Source organism: Cinclus cinclus, chromosome 1 (assembly GCF_963662255.1).
Source record: "Cinclus cinclus chromosome 1, bCinCin1.1, whole genome shotgun sequence".
In the NCBI taxonomy this organism is placed as follows: domain Eukaryota; kingdom Metazoa; phylum Chordata; class Aves; order Passeriformes; family Cinclidae; genus Cinclus; species Cinclus cinclus.
This window is the reverse complement of record NC_085046.1, coordinates 132,693,120-132,713,610: the sequence shown is the minus strand read 5'-3', so window position 1 is coordinate 132,713,610 and position 20,491 is coordinate 132,693,120. Positions and strand designations below refer to the sequence as shown.

General features: G+C 39.6%; 1 protein-coding gene across 1 annotated transcript in view; it reads left to right on the top strand.

The window, feature by feature from the left end:
- Positions 1 to 10,331: 10,331 nt before the first annotated feature.
- Positions 10,332 to 20,491, top strand: part of LRP12 (LDL receptor related protein 12) — a 51,198-nt gene continuing 41,038 nt past the window's right edge. Inside the window, exon 1 of the mRNA XM_062491202.1 lies at positions 10,332 to 10,434. Coding sequence (XP_062347186.1) covers positions 10,356 to 10,434 — 79 coding nt within the window. The 5' untranslated portion in view covers positions 10,332 to 10,355. The remainder of the gene's footprint in view (positions 10,435 to 20,491) is intronic.

The window sequence follows — 20,491 nt, the reverse complement described above, 5'->3', positions numbered from 1 at the left end:
AATCGGCAGCTGAAGGGGTCAGCAAACTGAAATATGAAATTTCCACTTCTCTGCACTCTTCTCTTAGAGGAGCAAGAAATGAGCAACTGAGAGTCTAAAGGAAAGTTCCAGCAATATGTGGAACTTCCAGTGATTTTTCCTTTGTCAAGAACACTTCAATCCTTAGAGCAACAAGTGCCATGTATGTACTGGGCCTGGTCAGGAGAAGCCAGAATGTTGCCTACAAACAGCCCAACAGCAGCTGAATGGGAGGTTGTCTTGATAACTTTCTTGATGCCTCAGGTTGCTGGAATGAAGTTTTATGGTTCTGTCCCTCTTTTCATCAGATTTTATCTCCTCCTACTGGAAGACATTTCCAGGATTTGTTCCTTCATTTGATGTCCACATTCAGGCTACTTAAGCTAAAGTCTTCCAAGGAAGCAACCAAGGGAGTTTTATCTTCTCCTTGGTGTATACTGTAGCTTCTCTGGAAAGCTGTATCTGTTCAGGGCACTTAGAGATTAACAGCATGGCCAGAGTGTATACTGTCTCTGGACACACAAATTTATTGTGAGGAAATACTGATTTCCCCTCAATTTTTATCCTTCCAGGTCTAGATCAGTGATGAATAAGGAGGGGGAGAAGGGCACACAGGGGAGTAAAATGAGAGATGGGCGCAGCAGTGTCAGCTAGCTGGCTTTCTGTGGCACAGGCCAGTCATCAAGGACAGTGATAGAGGGTTTAGTGCTGACAGAGCCTGTGTCTTTAACCTTTGGCCCCAGACAGTCATGAATAAACAAATAATTGTGAAAAATAACAAAATGCCTTTCTGAATTTTAAGAGCCTCATGTGCTACTTCTCATGAAAACGATCCCTACTGCCAGCATTTCCAGGAGTCCCAGATATCTCCTTCAATGCAATTATGCAGGCTCAGTAGTAAACTGTTCTGCACATTTGGAGCTAAAAGACCATGTAACAAATTACTGCAGTGCACTACATTGAATGTTGCATCAAATTGCATCTTTATCCACTACTGGTGGGTTTTCTGGTGTTGAAAATCTGCCCTTCAGGATCTCGTTGTCCTCTTATTTGTCTGCTTACATCCTCCTTGATACTGCAATACCAGTGTGAGTCCGAGGTAGATTAGGAGCAGCTGTTCTGTAGCAAACAAACAAAACCCTTTGTCTATTAACCACTATCACTTTTTTCCAGTGGGGGAAAAAAGCCAGATGTCTGTTTGCAGACAAGTGAAACTTCATCAAACGCTTGATCTTTTCACAAACAGAAAATCTGCAGCTTGATCCAAGAGTGATTTCAGGCAAATCTGGTATTAGTGGAGTTTCATTCACTTTGAGGAGCAATGCTAATTCCTGCAGTTCATGATACAGCCTCTAACTCAAAAGTCTCTGAATATCGCCATGAAAATATTTCAGTGTTATTGTGGTACTGCTCACTTGGAGTGTGTCAAAGGCCTAACAGGAATATATTTTAAAAATCATGTCAATAAATAAGCAGCATAACAAAGCCAGATTGCCTGGCACAGTGTTTTACATTTACTAAAATGTAAAACAACTGAGTCTAGTCCTAAATGTATTTTTGGTATATTGAAATACTCCTCCAAATCATCATTCTAATTGTAACTCACTGATATCTGTAGCTACAGGGAAACAGGGAATATGAGGACATCTCTTATGCTGTGAATCTTCCACTGTCACTCATGGGAAATGCACTGAAAGATGCAAATGGAATTTAGACACTCAGGCTTTAATTGACTCCTGTAGCTCTAATGACTAGATGTAAAATGTACTGTTGATATGTTCTCTGAAAAATGGGTGACAGAATGTGAATGTCATAATTTTAATCTTCCTTTCACATTTTCTTGTATTTTAGTGAAAAGATGGAGAAATGCTAAAACAAAAGTGTAATGCATCTTTCTTCACCACAGGGTATCACCCCACCAGAAGGTCCAATTAAAATACTGAATGATTAAATTTAGGACATTTTATTTTAATTTATATTACTTGAATATACTAAGGTGCATCTTCAGGAATATGCACAAAGTCCTGAAAATCACTTACTCTGTCCTATGAGTGGTTTACAAGTTTGCTTTTACAAATAAGGAGAAGTTCATGCATGGGATTGCAAATTAAGGTTTTTTCCAGAGTAGACTAGAATGGTGTCCTGGTTTGAAAGACGGGTATTTGCTAAAGAAACAAATGGTCTACAAATACCTTTGTAAATGGAAACAAACTACAAAACTAAATTTGCTTGATTTCTAATTTACATGCATATTTTGTACATACTTCAGAACTAAAAAGTTTGTGTTCATCTTGGGGACATCCAGAGCTTTGTAAATCCCTGGCAGTCTTAACATATTAGCATATGGTTTATGTCTTAGTTTTACTGCATGGCCAAGTTTTGTGAGTCAAGTCATATGTAAAGTCTTATTGAGAGCCTTACAATTTTTTAATAACCATGTAATTTGGGGCATGGGAAGGTGAGAACTAGAATGACTCCTAGGATTTTTTTAAATAGGTACTATTAACATTAAACTACCTAAGTAAGAATGGAAGGTGTAACGGTGTATTTTAATGTAATACATATATATGTATATACACACACACAGAGAGGTATGTATGTGTCTGCTATAAATTTGGACTTTTGCCAGAATAACTGTCAGGTTCAAAAGTTTAGGCAGAAAAGTTTGGTACTCCTTGGAATGCTTTTGCTCAAGCCAGTAGCTGTCAATTGCTCCATCTGTATTTAACAGTTTGAGAGCAGCTCTTAGAAGACCCTCTCATCTAACCCCGGCTATCCTGTTGCTTATTTTACTGTAGTTAGATTATGTGACTCATAGTTCTCATGAACCTAAGAGCTACCATTGCTTTTGGATTTAAGAATTGTAGTTCCTCTTGCCAAATCCAAATCCAGTTCAGTCATGCATTAAGACCCAAATTATGACTTTGAAGGATAGTTTCCACTGGTTGGAACAATGGAAAGGTTGAATAAGACTGAAGTAATGTAATCCCACTCTGAACATCTGGCTCCTCCAAGGATTCCTCTCTTTGAAGTTCGCAGTTATCCTACAGAGTGCTCATAACCACCTCTACAACTTTCGACCCCATGGTTTTCTCCAAATCACAAATCACATCAATGAAAGGGCATTAGATATGGCTGAGTCAAACAAAATGTGGTAAGGATTTTAAATCAGCATCATTTCAACTGCCATCATGCAAGAAAAACAAACCACTTCATTCTTGGTCCTGGAGAATTGTAGACATAAGTTCTGGCATCCGCTAAGGAAGGAGACTGGATTAAGTCCCTGAACCATCCAACTCAGTTGGGTTGGGTTAGAAGAAACCTGAACGATCATCAAGTCCCAAGCCCCCTGCCATAGGCGAGGACATCTTCCACCAGCTTGCTCAATGGACCATCCAATCTGGCCTTGAACAAGGCCTTGGCCTTGAATGGGCCTCTGTCCCATTTCCAAGGATGGGACAGCTATAACTTCTTTGGGCAAATGGTTCCAAGTACCTCACCATCTTCACAGTAAAGAATTTCTAATACTTAATCTAAACCTGCCCTCTTTCAGTTTAAATAAATTCTATCCACCTATGTAAAAAGGCTGTCTCCTGCTTTTTTATAAGTCCCCTTATGCTACTGAAAGGTTACTCTAAGGTCTCCCTGGACCCTTCTCTTTTCCAGGCTGAACACCCTTAGTTCTGTCAGCCTGTCTTCATAGGAGAAGTGCTCCAGCCCTTGTTCATCCTCTGGACTCACTCTAACAGGTACACAGCTTTCTTTTGCTGAGGACTTCTGTGTCTGGGATCCTTCCCTCTGACTCAAAGTCTTCCACTTGGAAGTTATGGGTACACAGCAGAAACAGATGATCTGGAACTGTGACTAAATAACAGCTGCACTCAACAAGATTAAAAAATCTATTTAGGCAAAATATTAACATATTATGCTTGTTGCCTTTTCTTCCACATCTATCAACATGCAGAACATGATTACCACTATAAAACAACTTACTGTGCTTCTTCAAAATTTAATAAATTCAGTAAACTTTAAACTGCTGTACTTTAGAAGTAGTTCACTACTTCAGACTTTGTGCTGTTTATGCTTTAATGACCAGTGGAGACATAATGTGCATGTGCAGGCCAGATAAAGGAGGTTCTAATTTAACCTAATTAAAAATCAAGAATATTACCACTGTCAGTATGGAGCTTGAAAAGATAATTGCTTCAAGAATTGTATGTAAGAAAAAATAAATTTAATTTAGAAAATGAGAAAATCCACCAAAAAAAAACCAACCCCGAAACTGTATGCTTTTTAATAGTTCTTTCCACACTAACTAATTAGCCTCTTAGGTTTTGAAAAGTGTTCATGAAATGTTCTGTTAGTATTGAAGAGATTTTTTGGAGTTTTTTTGCAATCATGATGTCTTTTGTCTTGGTGGTTTGTTTTGGGTTGTTTTTTTTTGTTGTTGTTGTTTTTTTGTGGGTTTTTTTCATATTCAGGATTTTTTGCCTTTTTCTTCTCTTTTGTCTTTGGGCTTGCTCTAAAATTGAAATAATAATTTACTTCTTAATTTTATTCATGAATCAGCTGAACAGTTGTGCTCTTTATGTGATTGGATAATTGTTAAAAGATATTTGAAAGCTTTATACAAATATTTTCAGCTATAAATACATCGTTTTAACTAGACTTTAAACTCAGGCCTTCCTTATGGGTTTATTATGTGTTCTACAGTAACGTGTAAAGATCAGAGATTTCAGTGATAGAAGTTTCTTCCAGGTATCAACAAGCAGATCTGGTTCCTTAATCCTGAGAAGATAAATCCAAAGGTAAGAGAATGGCTGCAAAGAGCAGCCATAGTTCTCAAATAACTGAAGTGAAAGACTAAATCTTTTCTGGGATGCAAAGTAACTATAGATTCTGATTATCTCCTGTCTTCTGATACTATTCAACCACTTGAGATAACCACTGCCGTTTATCTAATGCACTAGAAATTTTATAGTAAAATAATGCTAATATAATGGTTCTTAAACCACTTCTGGAGCTGTTATTAAGGAAGCAGGCAAAAGAACGAAGATATCACCACACTTGTTGATCTTTGCCTGTCATCTAGGTCCACAGTAGGAGTTAAGCTGCTTTACTTAACAGTAAGGAATGAACAAAAGCAGTTTTAATACTGGTGGTGTTACCACATTGTACTTATCTAAGCAATAAGTTATGCGGTGTATTTGCAGCCTGAATTAGGTCATACTTTGTCACATGGCTTATAGCAAATTGATGTTACGTCTGTTTGATTGTCCTTTCAGGAGCAGTGAATTACTTCAATAAACGAATAAACTTCGCCAACATTTCCAGAACTGTTTAAAACTACAAAATTAGGCAATTGCTATTCATGCAGCATATGACAGAAGTGCTATTACTGTCAAAGAAACTACAGAGCTTATGACCACAACTCATGATTTATTCTGCAGTCAGTTGAACATAAACCAGTTGTAAAAATATTTAAAGCATATCTGATACATGTAAGAGAGACAGTCCAGATTTGGATGACAAGCAAAGGAAACCCCAACTACTATCAGGTTAGGGACATGAAGTACTTTTAAATGAAGCAAGAAATTTTGTAGACTGTTCTTAAAACTTGTTTGTACACAAATCCCTTTCTCCCAAGGGGGATAATACGGTTACTTTGTTTAGATTCTAGGCAAAGAGTTTACAAACTGTCTACAAATAGGTTCTCAGTCCAGAAAGCATGGAAAAAGAGCAGTGACTTACTCCAAATGCTCTGCAGTGGTTTCAAGAAATGAACATGAATCCCAGAAGCAGCTAGTGGAGCATAATGCTTAAACTAATGTGCCCTACAAAACTAGTTTGGGTGGGTGCAAGCTACAAGGATGTGGCTACACTGTCACCGTCTCTAGGCACACTTCATTTGCCGTTAGCTGAATTATATTTGGACTATTTTCACTGCGAAATGTACATCATGTCCTATGTTTGTACAGTCCTTAGCAAAATGAGACCCTGCTCTTGACTGACCTCTAGACTGCATGATGATGCTAATAATAAATACCAGGGAAATAAATGATGACTTAACACATTTGATATACTTTCTCCAGTATGGAAGAGAAATATGAATATGTACACCAGCACACTGTAAGCAGATTGTGATGTATGCTATATATTTTTAGCACAATGGCCTTGATCCAGACATTTCTGACAACATCTTCTACTGCCTTTCATCATTTTGCAGTGTAGTTATGTAGGGTACTCTAGATTCAAGGTAGCTGTGGTCTAGTGTTAAAATTAATGTTGTATAAAAATGTAGTTTAGTAGCACCCTTTAGACAACTGCTTTACAAACAACCATTCGTTAGAAAAACATGAATGACTGAATAGATGGCACAAATAATTTTTGTCCCAGTGTTCATATGTTGTGCTGCAAAATAAACATAAGTCTAGAAGAGAAATTCACTTCCTCTGCTGCCTAATTGCTCTGCTGTACTGTTTATAAATAATTGGTTTTAAAAAAAACTAATAAGAATATTTGAATTTCATTGGTGTCCCTCTTATGATAAACTTCTTCAAGAAACAGCTCAAGTAAATTCAGATGTCGTAGAGGGCTCACCAAAAAGTTAAATAATGGTAGTGATTATAGCAATATTTATTACTTAAATGGAAGTTATGGGACAGAAAATAATGAGATTGGTAAAGGAAGAATACTATTACTTTATATAGCTGAGATCTTAGCCAACATCTTAAATTTTCCTCATTCTCACTGTGTATTAATATGGTGCTGATTCTTTCCAACCAGGACTTGGCATTAGAGAGATACTAATGAGAGGTAACTAATACTAACTAGAGAGATACTAATGAGATACGTGGAGAGGGGAGGGGAGGGGAGAGGAGGGGAGGGGAGGGGAGGGGAGGGGAGGAGAGGAGAGGAGAGGAGAGGAGAGGAGAGGAGAGGAGAGGAGAGGAGAGGAGAGGAGAGGAGAGGAGAGGAGAGGAGAGGAGAGGAGAGGAGAGGAGAGGAGAGGAGAGGAGAGGAGAGGAGAGGAGAGGAGAGGAGAGGAGAGGAGAGGAGAGGAGAGGAGAGGAGAGGAGAGGAGAGGAGAGGAGAGGAGAGGAGAGGAGAGGAGAGGAGAGGAAAAAAAAAAAGAAAAGAAGACAAAAGGGAAGTGCATTTAGCAGGAAGTGAAGTGAAACTGAAGTGACTATACTCAACTGATCATTAAAAACATAACAGTGTTGCAAAGAAAAGTACAGGAGGAAAAAAAATCATATGCTGATATTGTCAGTGAGTGGCTGATAATTCTTGCTGAAGCTACGTTGGTAGGTTCATGTGCCAACCGAAAGCATCAGACAGAAGAATAACTGCCTGTAACAGCAATCTTGATTTGGTTCAAGGTGAAGCATGTGTGCTTTGAGGATGTTTTATCTTCACCTGCCTTCAAATACAAAAGAAAGATGTCAACATCTGTACCAGTGTAAAATTATTCCTAGTAATAAACTTCTATTAGTCATCTTCAGAAAAGAGTACAGAAAACAAAATCCAAACAAATAATGCAGTCATGATTGGAATTTCTTGTACATAAAGTTATGACTGTGATTTACAACATACTTCTCAGGCATAGGAGTAAAGATATTCTCCCAAAACATCAAAGAGATTAAGAAAGTTCTCAGCAGAGACCAAAAATAGTAGCAGAAAAAAATGCCAAAAAAATGAATAAGACTTTTTACTCAGGCAATTTGGCTAGGAAAGAAGTTTGTAGATCTGGTGGACTTGCTGAGGGTGTTATGTGAGTAGATATTGCTTGACATCCTGAGTGTTTTATCTGGACTGCTAACATTTTCTTCCCTGGACTTACAAGATCTGGCTCATCTCATATGCAGGCAAACTGCTCCTGCTTTTTTTTTTTTAACTTTAGATCATCACTTTGGTATCTCACCTTTAGTTTGCCAAGCTCATTTAGTACTGAGGCAAGACTCTTTTGCATATCAATCTTCACTCTGCATCTTTAAGAAGGATGTTGGAAAAAAAACCCTGATACCAGGGGTTGATGCTCTGCTCTCTGTCATGAATTATGAACCTGGGTACAAGGGTAGCCACTTGTTTGTGCAGTAGGTTGAAAGTAGTTTTAACAATAGAGATATTTGAGTTGTTTGGAATTGCATTTAATTTTAGAAGATAATTAGTGTTGTCTTTTGTTATACAACAAAAATCTATGGAAAGAGAATCATATCACACCTCTCAGTTTCAGCTGTAATTACTGTGGGAGGGTTAGAAGTCACTGTGTGTTCATAGGCTTTGTATGGTGTGTGTTCATTAAAGCTGTAATGCCTCTCTCAGTAGCTACAGACCAGACTTCCTGAGCATTCGTTCAGTGCCCTATTGTTAATAATTAAAAAAAAAAAAAGCGATAAAGTGCATGAAAAAAGGCAACCTGAGGTTTCACTAAATCAGTTAGATGTGACTAGAAAGAAATCGAAAAGACTGTTGGCCAAGCTGCTGTGAATGCTTTACTTATTTGTATAAAACTCTAGGCTGTGTATTCTTCCATGGAATGTTAATTTTGTGTGCAACCTCATGGCTTTGGAGAGATGAACACTTACAGGTTCAAATTGTGACTGGACAAATATACTGAAGACAAATCCATTGAGTACTGTTAAACTTAATGATGCCATCTCAGGGTGTTTCTGGACCACAACTCCCAGACTTGGAAAGCATTCATGCTTGGTTGGTTTACCTTCCCTCTTCCATGACAATTATTAATGCTGAATCTTCATCCTGATGGTCATCCTTAAATAAGCATCTCCTCCCTTTCAAATGGGACATTCAATATATTTCTCTTCCTTCCCAAATAGATGGGGATTTGGAAACAAATGCAGGAGAAATCACAGAACAATAAATGAAAGGAGGCAACATCAAATTGTGACAGAAAAAGCTATTGGATATTAGGAAACATTACTTCACAGAAAGGATTGTCAAGCATTTTAACAGGTAAGTAGTTGACTCACCATTCCTGGAGGTATTTAAAGGATGTGTAGATGTGGCATATGTGGACATGATTTAGTAGTGGACTTGGCAATGCTGTATTTACAGTTGGACTCAATGACTTTCAGGGTGTTTTACAACCAAAATGAGTTAATGATTCTATTAAAAAAAATGTGATGAGAAGAAATAGCATAGAATACTCTCTATAGCCATGACCATTTGTGGAGAAAGAGCTCTGATCTGTTTAAACATGTCTGCTTTCAAGGTGTAGCTACAAAGCTTTACCAACAGAATTAAACTTTTGCTTTTCTTGGGAATGATAATACTTTGTTATTCCAAACAAATTATAGTTCTAGTCAAACACTACTCAATAAACACTTCTCATGGTCTGAAACAGGCACCGAAAAATTAAAGCTGAATGTAAAACTTGCACCGTAAATCGCGCTTGCTCTTGGCAACAGATAACTGTGCTGCAGGAAAATGGGCAACCCTAATCGAACAGCAAGTGTCACAAGGAATTTCTATGGGGTCCATAATTTTGCCTCTACAGCAGTTGCGCTTTTTGTGCTCCCACGGTAATTTTTCGGTCTCACTGTTGAAATGCAGATTTGGAGGTCAGAAGCACAGCAGCCACCAGCTGCCAGAGCAGCCCCGTGCTTTATAGACCGGGTTTGGATTCGGGCAGTTTTACTCAGGGCGGAGAGCCAGGGCACTCAAACACCCACTGCGTTATCCTGTGTGGGCCGGGGATTTGGACTACTCGGCAGCCGGGACTTTCACGCTCCCTCCTCCGGCTACGGCCTCTGCGGCCACGGGTGGCTGCGGCCGCCTCCGCGGGACGGGGCGGGCCGAGACCCGGCGGCTGCAGCGGCGACGGAGTGGGAGGGGAGGGAGCAGGTGACGAAGGAGGAGCCGGAGGAGGAGCCGGAGGAGCCGGCGGGGCGGTGCAGCGCCGAGCGCGGCGGCCCGGGCCCGCCCCCGCCGTCTGGGAGCCACCGCTCCGCTCCGCCCCGCCCCGCCCCGCCCCGCTCCGCTCCGCCCCGCTCGCCGCCCGGCCCGCGGCTGCCGGGAGCGGCTCCATGCGCTCGTGCCGGCAGTGCGCAGCCGCGGCGGAGCCCAGCCGGGAGGAGGAAGCGGCGCGCGGGGAGGGAGGCCGAGGCCGGCGGCGGTGGCGGCTCATGGCTCGGCGGGCGGGCGGGCGGCCGAGGCGTGCGGGCCGCTAGCGCACCCCGAGGCGGCGGCTCCGGCGGGCGGGGGGCGAGGAGCCCGCCGGCCCCTCCTGCGGCGGCAGCTCCGGCTCCGGCTCCGTGTCGGGGGCGCGGCGGTGGCAGCTCCGGCTCCGCGCCGCCTCCCCGCGGGCGGGTGTTATGGCCCCTTGGGGGAGCGCAGAGGGCTCCCCGGCTTGGAGGTCAGCGCAACTCCTGCTCCTCGTCGTCTCCTGCTGCGGTAGGTACCGGGCAGTGACGCCGCCGGGAGGCGGCCCCGGGGAGGGGGAACAAAGCGGCCTTTCTCCCGGCCGGCCTCGGCGGGGTCCCTGGAGCCTCCCGGGATCGCCGCTAGGCCCGGCTGGTGTCCCCGTACTTCTCTGCCTCCAGCCCGGTCTCCTCCTTCGAGCTCGACTGCTCTAGAATTCGCTCCGGGGTTTTTTGTTTGTTTGTTTTGATTGGGGTTTTTATGGGTTGCTACGTTATTTATTTATTTATTTACTACTTGTGGGGGTGGACGGAAGTCTCCTCTGGGAAGTCCTTAAAACTGCGGCCGGGATTCTGGGATTTGGCCCGGCTGCCCTGGGCTTGCTCTCCCGCAGATGTGCGTTGCCGGGAACTCCGGAGTTGGCGCGGGGCCGCACAAACAAGCCAGCCCCAAATCCTCTGAGTCACGAGTAATCGCTGCCTGTGGATAATAGGGATGGATGCTTGGGAGATGTTCACGTCCGGTCGGGACGAACGAGGCCTGGTGTCGGGGCCGCGGGGTCGGGGGCTGGCACTGGTGAGGAGTTGGTGACACATCAGCACGGGCCTGGAGGACCTTCCGGGGACCTTTGCTTCTGCTCAGCCTGTCTGCAGTTCATACCCGAATAAATTTCATCGCTGGGTATAAACCCATCTTTAGAAGAGAACTGCTGATGAAAAATATTTGTGTAAATGTACTGAGGTTGGTTTTTACGGTAAAAAGGTGGCCCAGTAACTCAGGACAGATGAAAACAGATACTTGACAAAGAGAGTCGTATTATGTTTTCTCATAGAGTTGTGTTTGCTTTATGAAGTCGAGCATAGGTTGTGTCCGTGGGCCTCAAGCAGGAGAAGCAGCCTTTGGCACAGGGCTGGGCATGTGTTTGCCCTGACCAGGACAGCGACAGGGGCCCTGCTTCAGCCGTTTCTGAAGTAGGTGCCTTTGCTCTAAGCACGCAGTTGAACATAAGAAATTAGAATCTCTTTCACTGCTAAAAAAGCAAGCTTGTGTCTGGAACATCAAGATATTTCAGATTTTCCTTTGCAAAGTGTTTTGTCCAGCACGTGCCTGTGCCACAACAATCAGTCCCAACTCTAAAAACGTAGATGTACTACATAAACTTGTAGGAGCATTTCCCATGTCATATTTACATGAATAGAAAAGTAAGGATGGCCTCTTCAAAAAGAGCTACAATTATGCCAGTACCCATAACCAAATAGTTAACACTGGTAAAGTTTAATTTTTGGGTGTGTGTATTTGCATGAACAAAGTGGGACACTGACCAGTCTTTTAAATGCATATTATGTAAAGCACAGTTGCAACTGAAAAGGAGTTAGCTAATGGTGGAGCAGGAAGTGGTAGCAAAAATCTGAAGTTTGGCTATATTAAGCTGTTCTTCTGTTTGCATGCTTATGTTTTGCATACTTAATGTACTTAAAAAATTAATTTCTGTGAGAAAGTTTTTTAACTCAGTGTGCTTGTTTTATTGTACTCGTCACAGAATTGAAATTAAAAGTCAAGATTATTATTGTGATATTCCTCATTGACCTAAGTAAAACATTTTGAATCGTGATACTGTAACTTTGGTGTTACTGTCAACCTTACAAAAGCTGAAATCACAAGCATAATCTATGGTTAGAGAAAAAACAACCAAATTAAATTACTTCTGAATAACATTTTCCATAGACCTTTAATCAAGACTTCTGAAAGTTCAGCCAAGAAGGCTTCCTAAGTTTCTTCTGCCTTGCTGAGAAACACATCACCATCCGTTAGTGCCACTGCCAGGAAGGAGAAGGTGCTTCTGATTTTGATCAGCATGCTGTGTCACTTCATCCTCGTGAGGAATTAGTTTCTCTTAACAGTTTTTATTGAAAATGTCTGAAGTTCTGACCAGTTTCACTGCTTAAAGGAAAGGAAAATCCTCCCCAGTCTGTAGTATCCAAAACAAAAGCAAGCATTTACTGTGTAGTTTAGCTCTTTCTCTAGCTTTCACTTTGATTTCTCACATTTTATTTTGGGGGAAGAAAGTGAGACTGGGAACCATGTCCTGTTAAAGCATTTTACTTTCCTATACAACTGCTTTTAGCTCTTCCAAACGAAACTGATTTAGTATTGACATGAATTTGATCAGGACACTGCTGTCAGCATAGCTCTGGACTGTAATGTTGATCCTGAGCAGAGCCTTGCAGATATCATTATGTTAAGGCTTTGAATGCAGTAGGCAATACCCACGGTAAATGCATGCTTGGAAAAGCGATGGCGGATCACTTCAGTTGCCTTCCAGTGTGCATTGCACAGCTAAAATGTCTAGAATTTTCTGCTAATTAAAATACTAAATTCACCAAGGTTGTTATGTGGGCATTGAGCTCCCCAGAGAATGTTTCTCTGTTTCCCTGTAGTTGGTGAATTTTTCAAACCTTCTTTCTGATGATGACTATAATTATAAACATTTGAGAAGGAGGAATACTGATGAGTGGAATATTGGAATAGCACTGACTAACAAGAATTACAGCTTGGTAGGGCATTGGGCAACAGTATTTTTTGGTTTATATTTCCAGCCTTCCTGTTGGCTAGGAGTTTTATATCCAAGAAATAATTGGTTTTATGTGTCTCTATATATAATCCTGGCCTAGCTTTTACTGGGACAAATATTAAGACATTTCTGCTTATCTCAAAGGCCATAACAGTTATCTGAGTTTAAAACAGAACCATATGTTGTATAAGTAATTTTCTTAGGGGAAAAACTGTTGATGAGAAATCAGTCCTGTTCTTGAGGGAAGTATTTTTCAAACCAAAGGTCTGTGATTGATTATCTGGAAATTAAGTAAATCTTGGAATCACAGAATTGTCTAGGTTGGAAAAGATCTTCAAGGTCATAGAGTCCAACTGCAAGTCCAGCACTGCCAAGTCCATCATTAAGCCATGTCCCTGAATGACACATCTACACATGTTTAAAGTACCTCCAGGGATGCTGATCTTACTTCTTTTCCTGCTAAAACATGAGCTTCGGTTAGAGAACTGAATTTCTCATGTTACTGTTTTGTTTGATTTTTATTAAACTCTTGACAAGGATGATGGTTTAAATCTAATTGGTACTGTGCTGGAGCACTTTCAGGAACACTTTGTGAGGGTGTTCAGAGCAGAGGCTGAGTTATGAAAAGTCTCTAAGGTGGTATAATGCAGAAACTAGACTATATATAGACTATAACTAGAAAAACATAGTACACTTATATATGCTTTAAAACATTTAATTTTGAATTAGAACCATTCCAGGTTTCTGTAGTATAGATGCTGCTTGAAGTTATAACAGTACTGTATATATAACTAATTCACTTGGTTCTAAGGGAAGACAAGTAAAATTGTCATAAAAGTTCAGTTGTCAGGACCCGAACTTTACTCACATGTCAGTTTGTTAATGATGGTATGAGATGAGGAAGAATAAATAGTTCTTTGGCTTCATTCACGTTGTTTGAAATAATAGCCTGAATCATGTAAGCAAATAAAGTCTGCCAGCCAGTTTGTTCAATTTTCTAAAAAAGTTGGACTCTAAAGCCAGAACAGACTGTCCTAAAGGAATTGCTCGACTTAATAAATTATTGTATCTTAAACTCTTGAATGTCAGTCTTTAGTGATACTTGTGATATACTGAACAGATATATTTTGCTAAACTGTAAATAATATTATTGGCAAAACCATTGTAATTAGTTTATTGGAACAGTTTTGTAGTCCTTTAAGAGAACATGTCCTAATTTTAACACCATAGAAATGTATGTTATCTAATAAGTTAATCGTATGTCAGCTTGTCCAAGTATGTGCACATTCAGCTGACTGTTCAGCTGAATATTGCATCTATAGTCAAAATGTCTGTGAGGTCATGTGGACAATATTTAAAGCAACATTCATTCAGGGGGAGAAGAAAAAACCCCATATCCTAAACAACCTCATAGCAAAAAGTTTGAAAATTGAATATAAGGTAGTTGGTCTGATTTATTAAGCACTAAATGAGAATACTGTCAGCCAGAGAAAGAGCAGAGGAGTAGTTATAACCAGAGTCATGACTGAAGCCATCTGACTCCATTCCTGTCATCAGAGCAAAGCGTGTAATTAGCATGGCTTTTTCATCTGTTCTGTTATTGCTAGGAGAGGAAGAGCACTACTGTGTTAGTGTTGGAAGGACCCTGCAGGTGAATATGTTTGATTCCTTTACTTCAGTCACTCCTGTTTTAATATCTAGTAGATGTAAACTGTATGAGTATTGTTTTCACTTAAGCACTCAATATTTATTGTTTTGTACTTGGTCTGGCTAAAACTTAAAATCATCAGACTTGTGAACAGATCTCAAAATTTTAAACTTTGTGCCTTTGGTGTGTTAGGTACATTCCTTCTCACATTATGTACCTGTTACCAGATGCCTCAAATTTCCATGGTGTTATTTCCATACTTATTAAGTAGAATTAACTAATTTCCGTACAGGTTTTTTAAAAATTCATGAGTACTGTTTGAACTGTGTAAATAGTGTGGTTTTGTTTTCTTAGATGTCTCTGCATTTTCTAGCTTTAGTGTTCCATTTCTACTGTCCCAGATAGTTAATGTTTATGTTAAAATACCGGAACAGCTGAGATATCTAGCTAGGCAGTAATTGAGAGAGTGTGATTTGTTGACAGCCTGGGATGTTTTTAGCTTGTATGCATTACGGAATTACTAGCTGTGGTGTTTTTGCAGTACCAGTTATTACTTGAGGTGTGTGTTGGTTGGCACAGTTGACCTTCCATAGTTTACATGGTTTTAAAGAATACTGGGTACCAGTGCACTGGATACTAAAAATTTGGTTGTAGATTTGAGTTCCTGTGTTTATGCTCTCAGTAGAAATAAGTGCTCAGAGTGGTTTATAGCAGGCTGTGTGATACCATACTCTGAAGAGCTGTGTTGTTCTGACTATCTTTTTTGTTGTCTACACTTGATTTTTTGCTGCAGTTGTTACTTCACTGATGATTCATTATGCCAAGCTTTATCATTGCTTTGAAATGTATATATTGATTCTTGTATCTAAGTTAAAACTACAAAATTCAGCATAACTGACAGGTCAATGCAAACACTCCAGAAAAGCCCTAATCTAAGTTGTGATTCAGATTTGTTTCTCTGAACAGATGCTTTGAATTTAGATATACTGTAACATTTGATACATTGTTATCGAGACAGTGGTGTCTTCTTATCAAGGTTAGCATATTTAATAGCTATGTACGAGATTCCCCCCCCCCCGCTATTCTGTTAGACAATAAATTTTAGTTTATGAGGGAATTTCTGTATATCTTTCTCAGCTATTTTGTGAGGAATAATTCTTTGGAACTAGTCAGGAATTTAGCAAGCAAAAATAAGAGCCTCCCCAAAATTAAGAAAGCTTACAAGCAGAGCATGCTTTGAAAGGGGGAAGGGAGTCACACAAAACACCATTTTGTTTAGTAACCTGAGTCAAGGTGGTCTATCACTTAAGCATCTTGGTAGTTTTAGTACTTGTAGGACTTTTCCAGATACATTTATTTGGTTGTGGAATTTTTTGTTGTACAAGAAAGCTCAACATGCTCAACTTAGTAAATGATAAATTCTGCAAAGCAATGAAAGTGAAGTAGTTGTGTTTCTCTGTGAGGGGAAAGTATATTTGAACTATATATTGGATGGGAACTGCGTGTTTCACCTATCTGATTGTGTGTAATTCATGACTACCCTTTGTTTAACCTTGGAGATGTTTCCTCTGCTAAGTGGAAGCCCCTGGGACTGGCTGTGGGTAAGTAGAGCAGACATTCAAAGTCAGTTGTAGCCGTAAAACAGAGTGATCCTCTAACAAGCAGTGTGAGCACACTCTGGCATGTGGTGAAAGTCTGTAATAAAGTTGCTTGTATTTAAAAGTTAAGAAAAAATTAGTCTATTAGGGGGTCCTGTAACTCTGTTTTAGTACTCCAGCTTCGTATGCACCTATTGGGAGATACAGATAAGTCTCTCTGTAAATATAAAAGGACAGTGAATAGTTATTTTGTGGAAAAAATACGATTTTCTTCTAATTTATATCTAGTGTTACTAGAAATAAGTTTGTTCTAGTCAATGATGTCTCTTTAAAATTTAATGATTCTACACATTTAAGGAGCTGCTCCTTTAGAAAGAACTTTTCAATAACTGTAGGTAAGCAGTTTAGAATAGAAAAATGAAGTCTTGTTTGCTGTACCTTGTTGTGGGAAGGCACACACATTCACATGCTCTGACTTCTAGATTTTAGTTGTATATGAATTTTCGTAAGACTTTTCTTAATGCCTTTTTTCCTATGCTTCACAAAGGGTATTATAATACAATGAATTAAAACACCCTACCAGGGTATACTCTTTCTAAGAAACTGTATGCAGTAGCTCAAGTAAAAGCTTCTGTTAGGGATATTGTAGTAACTGGGGCTGGAATAATGAATATATCACATGTGGTAAACAAATCTATGCATATGTGCTTCTCTTATCACATAGATTAAAGTGCAGACTTTAACCTTCCGTTTCTTCATTTCCTACACAAAGTTCAGCAGAGTAATTTTCAGAGATTCATTCTAGAGTCCTAATAAAGGTGGTTTTTTTTTGTTTATAATACTGTTGTATTTACTTCAGCCTGCTCTTCATTTTACTAAAAAATTACATTTTTCTATTTGCTCTCTTCTAAAGATGTGCTCAGGGAGAGTGCACAGGGATTTAACTCAAAAACATGTGTTTTAACCACATTGAAATATTTGTAACTGGACTTGAGAGAATATATATTTCATTTTTTCCAGTTTGTAATTTTTTAAAAGTATGGAGAAAGAACATATGTCTTTTCCATGATGTAGACATCAGTTAAAATAATTTGAGATGTCTGCTCTTAAGTCAGGAAGATCAATGACATCAGACACATGACTCTTGATCACAGCAACTTGCAGCTGGAAGCACTGACTGGGATGGATTTGGGTGATTGTGTAATTAGTGGAAATAGCTTCCCATGTCAGGGCACCTCCCATTTGTTCTGTTTCCTGTCTAAAGGACTGCTACTGAAAGAGTAGTCAGTTCCATGGCTAAAGTTCAGCTGGTGTCTGGTTGGAGAGATTCATGAAGAGAGGAGAGCTGGGATGGCAAGGGAGGGAAAGATTGGGATATCTTGTTAAGGCACATTCACAGCTAAAGGTGGCAGAACTGTTCTTCAGAGTGGAATAGAAGACCAAGATGTCTGCAAGAAGAGCTGTTTTTTAAGAGGTTGGGCAAATAGAAGGGAGGAAAGCAGCTAGCCTTTTATTTTGAGGATGTTGTGGTGGCTGAGTGAGCATGTAATCAGTCTAAGAGGTTACTCTTACAGGCAAGCAAAAAAAAAAAAAAGGTTTGAATGCAGGAAGAGCTTGGAAATTGCTTGAGGTCTTGATCTCTGGCCTTCCAAGTATTCTCAGGCAGAGGCGTGTTACAGGAACATTAGATTCCTGCATTTGACCTGTACTTTAGCAAGTAAGTGAATAAACAAGTAGAGATCTTTGAACATTTTGTAGTTCAGTGAATGGCTTTTGCCAATATTTTTAAGCATCCTTTTTGGCGATCCCCTTTGTGGCTGATACTGGCATTTGGCAGTATTTCTGCACTCCAGCAGCTTTGCTGCAGGATGTGCCTGGGACCTGCATGTTTATAGAGTCCAGTTACTAATGACCTACTTCCCTGTTGTTGGTGATCCAGCTTATACTGTTTCCAGTACCTGTTTCCTAGGTGCTGTCTGGTTTGTCTCACTTCAATTCCAGTTTTTAAATTGTGTGTTGAGTCTGTCATCTATGCACGCTGTAATAAAGACTCAGTAATATCACAGTTCTCATGTAAATGACAATCCAATATACCACAGCTGAGTGATAATGTTACTAACCTCTTTTTAGGTCCACAAAGCTTTCCAGTTTTCTTCATCCATTGTGGAAATGTGGGACAGTACACAGGCCTTTTGCCTCTACACTGTAGATGACTGATTGATGATTAAAATAAAGCTGAATTTAAATTTTTGATCTGAGGTCTTGCTTCCTGACCGTACTGCATATTTGGGAGCCAATAAAATGCTTAAAGCACCTAATTTGAAATAAGCACTCAGTTTCTCAGGCGTGTTGCTCAACTAAAACAATCACATCAAATCAGTTTGTTTGAGGGAGATGAGTTACTGTGATTGCAAAGAGGTCTGAACTAGCTTTAAACTTGAATTGTTGAATGTGGTGTATAAAATACTGCTGTGAACATAAGGATCATGGTGTTAGATTTTTACTAAGCAACTCCTTCATGCCTGTATTGAAATACATTGTACTTTGATGTATTTTTGATGTGTGTTGATGATACTTTAATTTGTTTAGATAGGTAATCAGAGTTTAGTTTATGGGGTTCCATTGTCCTGGGAGTGCTTTTCTCCCTATACCTGGAAATCTGCTCTTAAACAGGAAGGGTATGTACTTAAATTAGCAATATACTTCATTATATAAAGGCAGATAAATAGGAATTTGAGCATGTAGGCATTATGTCTGACATTGATCTTGTACTTATCACCATATTGTGTCACATTTTTTGCTATTTTAAAATTCTGTGCCTCCCTTTAAAAAGGCTGTAGGAGCAAGTGCTGAATTTTGTTATCAGGTTGGCTTTTAATAGAGTGAAATGTATGTAAAATGAAAGTATTTTTTACCCTTTATTTTAGAGCTGAATTAATGTGTTGAAACCTAATATACCTGATTTCCTCTTCCAGCTACATTTCCTAAAAAGGAAAGCCATAGCAGTTGGAGCCTTGGAACCTTTTAGAATCTGAATAAAGTATCACTTGTAGCATGATCCATGATTATTTAAAAAACCCAAAACACTCATTTGTGACACCTGTGCTGTGGTGAGGACAAAGGCTGACAGAAATGCCATCTGTGTGGTTGCCTTTAGCCACAGCAAGCCTAACCAGTTACCTTCTGAACCAGCTAAAGTACTTACAGTGGATACATGAATGTCTTGAGAAATCACGTTGTCTTGGTGCCTTAACACTGATAGTGGCAGATTCCATCTAAAAGTTGTCATGTAATGTCAGTGCTGAGCTTCTGAGTAATTCTGCAGATGATCCAGAAAGGAAAAGCAAGTAAATAGTCGAGTGGATAACAAATCAGTGTGAAGTATAAACAGTGTAAGAATTTGCAAGTATGCTGTCTTCGCAGTATCTGCTTTATCACAAATAAGCCTTGCTCTTCAGTTTTGTAATCTCTATCAACTTGAAAATTCCCCCTAAGTTTAGAAAGTTGTATATATATTTACCCTCAATAAGCGATGAGGAATGAAAAACTCTGATACAATGAAATATTCCAGGCTTCCTTTATACTTCTTTCCCAGAACTGAACCTCTTCTAAAGATACCCTTTTCATTTCTCAAAGAGCCAACACAGCAAAGCCAATGCCCTTAAACTGTGATTTACTGTTATTATTCATTAGATAAAGTTACTGGTAAGGGATTGTAAGGGATTTAATCTGCTTTCATCAATACAAAAGTGTAACACTGCTTTTCATGTGTGTTGAAAAGAAGCTACACCCAAAGGAATACAACTACTGGTCAAGTTTGGTGAATGGTATTAACATAAGAAAGTAATGTATTTTTCACTTAGCTCTTTTTACAAGGCATTTTTAATCTCTTTCTTAAAAAAAAAAATTTTTTTTTTTTTGAGTGTCCCAACAAATGGCTGTTATTTCTTTCCCTAATTGGCTGTTAAGTTCACATGTCATGTCTCTTTATAAAAGAGCATGTATATACCTAGTGGTGACTTGCTGGTATTGGGCTTTCTTTTTAAAAATCTGCTTACTCCAAAAGTGTTTTATAAACCTGACTTGCATCTTAATTTACTGTGCTCCATGATGTGACATGGTTGGTAACAAACCTTCAATAAATGTTCTTGTTTTAATATATTCTTTGCATAGTCTCCTTAAAGCTCTTTATTATATGAGGTTTAATTATTAAGTTAGACTAATACTGACAGTATTCCTGTAAAGTATGTTGAGCAAGGTAGAAGCTGAAGC